Source organism: Papaver somniferum, unplaced genomic scaffold (assembly GCF_003573695.1).
Source record: "Papaver somniferum cultivar HN1 unplaced genomic scaffold, ASM357369v1 unplaced-scaffold_117, whole genome shotgun sequence".
In the NCBI taxonomy this organism is placed as follows: domain Eukaryota; kingdom Viridiplantae; phylum Streptophyta; class Magnoliopsida; order Ranunculales; family Papaveraceae; genus Papaver; species Papaver somniferum.
This window is the reverse complement of record NW_020620714.1, coordinates 3,142,304-3,149,153: the sequence shown is the minus strand read 5'-3', so window position 1 is coordinate 3,149,153 and position 6,850 is coordinate 3,142,304. Positions and strand designations below refer to the sequence as shown.

Below are 6,850 nucleotides of genomic sequence, written 5' to 3'. Positions count from 1 at the left end.
ATTTACTAGATCTCTTTTCTTCTTCTACTAAACGGATACACTGAATAGTGCAAAAGGAACAAGAAAAAAAATTTGAAGGAGAGAATATAAAAGGCCGGGCCGGGGTGGGGAAATGAACCGAAAGTTAACCCCCAGGCCTGTGACCATTAATGACACAAGCTGTCTTTTTTGGATTGAAAGAAAGCATTAGCTGCATTAACTCCAGTCCTGGAGCATCTAATGGAAGAGTAAATGTCTTAAAATAGTATTGTAACACAAAGATCGAAATCATTAAAGAAAAAAAAAATAGATGAAGTATAGATTAGACTTTCTTCGTTACCTTGGGTCTTAAATCCACATAATTAGTTTGTCTCTAAATTCAGTTAAGAGAATCTCCAATGTTGAGTATTAAGATCATCCTATGTGGAGGTCTTGTTATCACCTTTTGTTTAGTGGGTTATTGCTATATAAATTTGTTTACCTAAAGTTCAACACCAAGCTCCAATGTCTTATTCAACAAACTTTGTTTAAAATTAGAAACAAATTACAGATGACGTTGTGGACTTCAGACCCTAGTTCAAGAAGAATGTATAATCTAAACTTTCTCCTTTAACCACATTTATTATCTTTTTTTAATGACCTTGACCCTTGCATTGGAGATTACATTTTCGTAGAAAATTTCTTAAAACCCTAAGTTCAATGGTTTTTTAAGACTTTGACCCCTTTGAATTGGAGATGCTTTTAGAACACCATTCAGAACTTTTACACAAATGAGTGTGGATGTCATTTGTGATGGTTCAAGTCAATGGAAAATCCATCGCTATTAGTTCGATGATGATGCGACATCGATGTGCAACGATGCATGGCCCAAAATTCAGACTTATCCCAACTCAAGATAGGACTAAAAACGTGGAGTATCTCGTGGAATGGCATATGCATGCACTAGTTTAACATGTGACGAACCGAAAAAAGTTCGCTACCAATTAGCAAGCTCAACTCCCAGATGTTCCAAAGGGACTATGAACAACGAGTATGTTGTCGAATTGCCTCTGCATGCACTAGTTTGAAATATGACGAACCAAAAAGAGTTCGCTCTCAATTCCCATTTGGCAAGCTTTAACTCCTTGATGTGTGATAGACACTAATTTGTCTCAATTTTATATATTGTTAGTGCTCATTTTTGTATTTATTGTGGTGTTTCATTTGTATTTAGGTATTTTTTGGAAAAGAAACATTTTGGGAGAAATTGGCTCGAAAAATTATTAAAGGCACCCAGAAAAGTTTCAAAGGCACCCAAACTTTGGATAAGGGAACCCCCAAAATATGTTAAAAACGGCCTAGAAACTTGCTAAAAAATACCCCCAAAATTACTAAGCGGAATCCTAATTACTAAGGAGCACATTAATTACTATTGACACCCCCAACAGCTGGTTAAGGGGCAACATCATCTTTTCGGTTCGAAAATTTGTGTGTAGGAAAATCAACTTTGAAACTGCCAAAACTAGGGTTCAATTTTTAAATGTCTTGGGAAGATATTAAAGAGCTGAAATTAAATGGTTTCTTCTTATGGGATAGACAGGGCTGGTAAGGTTCTCTGTTTCAATCGGAATCTGTCAGAATCATGTAATTGAAGGAAAACATTTTTGGCAGAATTAGGGTTTTGGATTTGGAAAAAAATTAGTGAGACCAAAGAGCTGTAAATGTTTGGGATTGTTAATTTTTGGCTATTCATGGTTGATAATAGCCTTTGATTTGACCAGATTTGGCTAGATAATCCGGAGTTGATGAAAAAAGAGTTCACTTGTAAAAAAACAATTGGCGGGAAAAATATTGTTTGAAATTTCAAATTATGGGGGATTTGGACGAAATTCTCACCAGTTTTTTTGCGGATTTGGACTTGATTGGGCCCGTTGGGTTGAAACAGGAAAGGTAGTTGGCTTGGATTCGATAATAAGGGGATGAACACGTGGAAAAAAAGCCGGTCAAGGTCCAAAGAGAAAAGGCCAGTCAAGGTCAGTGGCGGAGACCGTCATTTAGAGAAATTAATTATTGAATTTATAACCTTTAGAAGTAGTGGAATCCGAGATCCTAGACCTATCTCATAATCTTATCACTCTATTTTTCATATGTTTTCCAATTTCAATTTAGTATTTCCTTTTATTAAGTCTAAAATCAAAATCTTTAAAAAGTATGAGTATCGTATCTTTTCTTACCGTTGTTAAAACTGCATTAATGTGTCACCCATTTAAGAAACCGGGGTGTAAAACTTTGCGATTCCTTCCAAACAATAGTCATCGGTTTGTTTTACTGATGATCAACATACCTTGCAAGCATGATATATAAAACGTGCAAATCCACACCTTTTTGTAGTGAACTCACTACAAATTGGATTATCAAGAACAACTTTCATCTCTAAAGCTTGAGATTATTGGGAATAGATAGAAGAATATAGAGGATTAGGGAAAGAATTAGACGAATTAGAGGAATAATAAGAAGAAGACATTGTAGACAAGAAGTTGCAAAGTAATTAGGGAAGAAGATAAAGTTTACATTATTCCTTAGCTAAAGAGTATCCAAGAAAAAACAACGATACTAATACACACTGAAAGCATGTCAACCGTGTGACATGGGATTTAGGAACCCGATGACAAACTAAGGGCACCAATAGTCAAGAATTATAAAATAGAAAGGCACTCAGAAAGTTGGTCTATGACAAATACACACCCCTCCAAATCATCCTTGTCCTCAAGGATGGAGGATAGGAAACACTCTCGATCACGGCAGATCCAGCTACTGCCACTACAATAAGAATTTGACTTCTTCCCCACTTCAAAATTGGCGCGGAAACTGATTGTACAAGCACATTGAAGAATGATGCAGTAAGCAAATACCCATCTATGTAGGTTTGCTTTTGTTGTACGCTGAGTATGCAAGAAGTAGTTGTATACTGAATCACTGATAGTATCTGAATGATGATGGTTCTTCTGTTGTAACAAAACTAGCATAAAGAATTGTATGCTATAAGGAAAATATAAACCACAGTCTTCATAGTTATACCAAAAGCAATCAAGACATGGATCTCTCTTGTGCTTATTTCTTTAAAACTGAAACTCCCAGAAACAGTAGAGGTGACGGCTTTGCAGGCATGAATAGAAATCGCATTGTGTATCCTCATTGTCATTATTTCCCAGGCACATTGGTGACGAAAGATGTTTGCATGACCCTTGAATAGAACCATCAATATGACCCTACCTCTGAACCTGTGCATAAGAATTGGTGTAGCTAGGATGCAGTCGGCTGCACTTCTATAATTAGTTGTGTAAACGCTCTCACCTCCATAGCCCCACATAGCTCCACAACCAGAAATTAGCGAAGTATCGTGGAAAATCCCTGAAGCACGAGCTGACATTTCTCCACTTTCATCACCAACACTACATGAAGCAAGAGCTGACATTTCCTCAGTGTCATGTCCATCACTACCTGAACCTGAAATGAGTGTCATAAACTCTAACTGCGTCTTTAGTGTACTGTCCAGCTCACTCCATTTACCACCATCTTCAACCTTGTCTTGCAACCACAAAGCTATTACTCGTCTGTCTACACTAGGTACAGTACCACAAACAACTTCATTAGCTCCTATGGCCCTGTTATGCAATACTATTCGCAGTTTAAACTTTTTAGGTACTAGCAACACAAGTGGATAATGCTGGATTTTTTTGAACCTCAACTTGAGAAGCTCACTGCCACAATAACTCATATATAGATTCCTACTTGCTTTTATCTTCACAGAAGCACCCTTCTGAGGCTGTGCCAGGTGATTGTTGTCGTAGCTGACATTCTTACCACTAGCTCCAGAGACCATAAAGCTAAGTAACTCCATGATAATCCATTTGAAAAATAAAAAGTTGTACTCAATGATAACGACGAGCTTCCATAGTAGTAACAAACTGCAGTTGTTCGTGGATGTCACTGACTCTATGAACACCTTCCCGACCGCTGTGATATTTATACGAAGCCTGCAATCTTTCATTTGCAGTTGAGCAATCGGGCCTTGAAAAGATATTTTTATGCGCGATGTATGATAGGTCCTGATAAATCGCCTCAACCAAGCACCATCATTCCCACCCATCATAAACATGAGATAAAATAGAACCCACTGCTGCAATTCTGAGAAACCACAGAAAATGATAGCCAACATCTTGAGTGAAAGGAACTTGCACTTAAAAACTTCCATAAGCAATCGATCAAAAGTGTCTTGTGCCATGCCCTATTCATCTTGCCTTGGCCTTTGGAGACTCGATTGAATGATCCAGAGAACATCATCATCAGGCAGCTTCTTAGCATCACCACTTCCACCATCTGCATAATAATAAGACCTCCTTGTCGATCCAAACAACTTCCCCCTATCAATTACTTTTCTAGAAAAAACCAGGACATCATAGGAATATTCTTCACTACTTGCACAAATAATACCTGACCCTAAATCCATCATTCACGTGTACTTATGGAGAACATGAATTAAGATCAAACATGAAACATCAAAACCTTTCAAACGAGAAATCCAAAGTATGGTTTCACCCATTCTCTATGAATTTTTAGACACCCCTTATCATTCTCTATTGGGTGGATGAGGAAATCCATAGGCCCCAATCAATTTAGCCAGGAAATGTAATTGCACCTTCTGTACGTATCCTCAAGCGAAATCTCTGCAAACATCAATAACCAAAAAATTCAACATCAAGATTCATATCAAACCACATATATTTTATCAAACAAGCAATCAAAACAAAAAAATATTTTGAAATTCAACAACTAAAAAGCAACTCTAAAACCCAAGATCCCAAACCCAAAACTTCTTAGCTGCATTTACTGTCCTTTACAATACCTGAATCACCAAAAATAAAACACAAAAAGCATTTCAGAAATCAAATCAACATCGAAAAATAGATCTGAAACAAAACATAAGATGTGTACACAAAACACATAGAAGAAAAAACTATCACCGAAAGCCGGATCTTTTACAGGCCAGATTGATGTTCAAATCTTTCTAAGTTGCAGATTATCTGAACCATGGGACAGGTTTAGGAAAGATGTTTTTTCTTCTAAACTGAAACAACAACATCAACTAATTAATCATCATCAGAAAAACCAAAAAAAAAAAAAAATCTAAATTGAAGAAAAAACATAGAAAATAACAAAACCCTTTACGTAAAATCTTTGCAGTATCTTACCTCATAAAGAAGAGAATTGGCACCATAAATATCTTCTCTTTCATTTGCAAACATTAAAACTCGCCTTTCATCACTTGTTTAAGATGACCTCGAATAGATCCGGTGAAGTGAAGGACTGTTGGGGTTTTGAAATTGGGAAATTTGGGGATTTTTAAGAGATGGTGGGAAGATGAAATAGGTGGTTTTATTTAATGATGATGATGAATATAGTTTAGAAGATGGAAGTTTTTCGTTCTGAAGGTGAGAAAGAAACTGTTCTCTTTGGATTTGTTAGAGAAATTGGGTTTTGTGGAGGTGATAAAAAATATGGAGAAAGGGGGTTGGGTTTTGGAGAAACAGAAGGAGAATCAATTATATTTTTCGGTTTCCCATTATAGAAGAGGGGGTTTCTAGAGAAAGAGGCTTTTCAGATCTGTTTCACGGAGGAGATGAAGAAGTAGAAAGAGAAAAAAGTAGAACAGTTATGGAAAACTGAGAGAGAAACGAAAGAAGAGCAGGCCGAGAATAGAGGAACCATATAAACTAGTTTCTCGGGAAGACTTAACTAAAGTACACGTGGAAAGTATTATTTTCTCTAAATTACCCATAAATATTAAGACTTCCACGTGAGCTCTTTTTGTTTTTATCACAAAAACGTCCACCTTGGGAAGCCGTTTTATACAGATTGCCTTCGGGTGGGGGAGGAAACATCCTCTAGTTTTTTTTTTGCTGTGGGTGGGAAAATCTGTCAATCATGTGATTGGCACACGCACAATACAAGTATTACGACCTAAAGTTTGACCAAGCGTGTGAATGGCACCCATAAAAAACAAATTGTAAGAAATAACTTACATTTTTTCTCAAATCGGAGTTGGGGTTCAGAGAAATTAGGTCCGTGAATAACAGAGAAATTAGGTTAGAGATTAAGTTAGGGTTGTTTTTTTTTCATTAGAGAGACGTTAGGATTTGAGAAAGATTATGATTTTTAATTTGAATATTTGAGAAAGACGAGAGGGTTTTTTTTTTCTTCGTTAGAGGATTTGAAAAGGGGAAAACGAGTTGAAAAAGTGATAAGGGAGAGAGAGAGAAGAGGATAACAAAGACAAAGAAAATAAAAGGAAACGTTTAACCGATGAGTTTTTTCCATCAAAAAAATGGAGGATTGACAATTGGTTTGATGTTCTAGTACAAGTAAAATGAAGTTTAACGGTTGAGGTTTGTCCATCCAAAAACATGGACGATTGACATTTGGTTTGATGTTTTCATACGGATTGAGGGGAGCATGTGAGAAGCATGTGTGTTCTTTTGTTTATTTTAAGAAAGTCACAAATCGTCAAACCAAAAAAAAAAACCTTTCGTTATATAAGTTGACATATCCGAGGTTAATGAAAATCAAGTATTGATTTTGTTGGGTTAAAAAATTTTGCTTTGAATGTTCAAAATTCTAGACAAAAATGTAATGTGGATATTTTCGATCATACCATTTGAACAAGAATAATAATCACTTAATAACATCGATCTTGCTTCAGCTGATAGGTTCAGATATCACTACATATGGACTTGAGTTTCTCATTTCGATGAACAGAAGATGTGTAATATCATATTTTACTATTTCAGGTTCAGAGATAAATACATCCCAGTTTCGAAGATTACTAGAGTTA

The 6,850-nt window shown here is 36.2% G+C and overlaps 1 protein-coding gene across 2 annotated transcripts; it reads right to left on the bottom strand.

Annotated features, from left to right (window-relative positions):
* Positions 1 to 2,506: 2,506 nt before the first annotated feature.
* LOC113330049 lies at positions 2,507 to 5,708 on the bottom strand. 2 transcript variants are annotated; one of them, XM_026576912.1, is made up of 4 exons: positions 5,211 to 5,708; positions 4,983 to 5,086; positions 4,826 to 4,864; positions 2,507 to 4,685 (listed from the first exon to the last, which is right to left on the bottom strand). In XM_026576912.1, exon 4 carries the CDS (start codon positions 4,241 to 4,243, stop codon positions 2,978 to 2,980), a length of 1,266 nt encoding a protein of 421 aa, XP_026432697.1. In that variant the 5' UTR covers positions 4,244 to 4,685; positions 4,826 to 4,864; positions 4,983 to 5,086; positions 5,211 to 5,708; the 3' UTR covers positions 2,507 to 2,977. The 2 variants fall into 2 exon arrangements, with proteins under 2 accessions (XP_026432697.1, XP_026432696.1); XM_026576911.1 differs by having other exon boundaries at positions 2,507 to 4,864.
* Between the last annotated feature and the right edge of the window lie 1,142 nt (positions 5,709 to 6,850).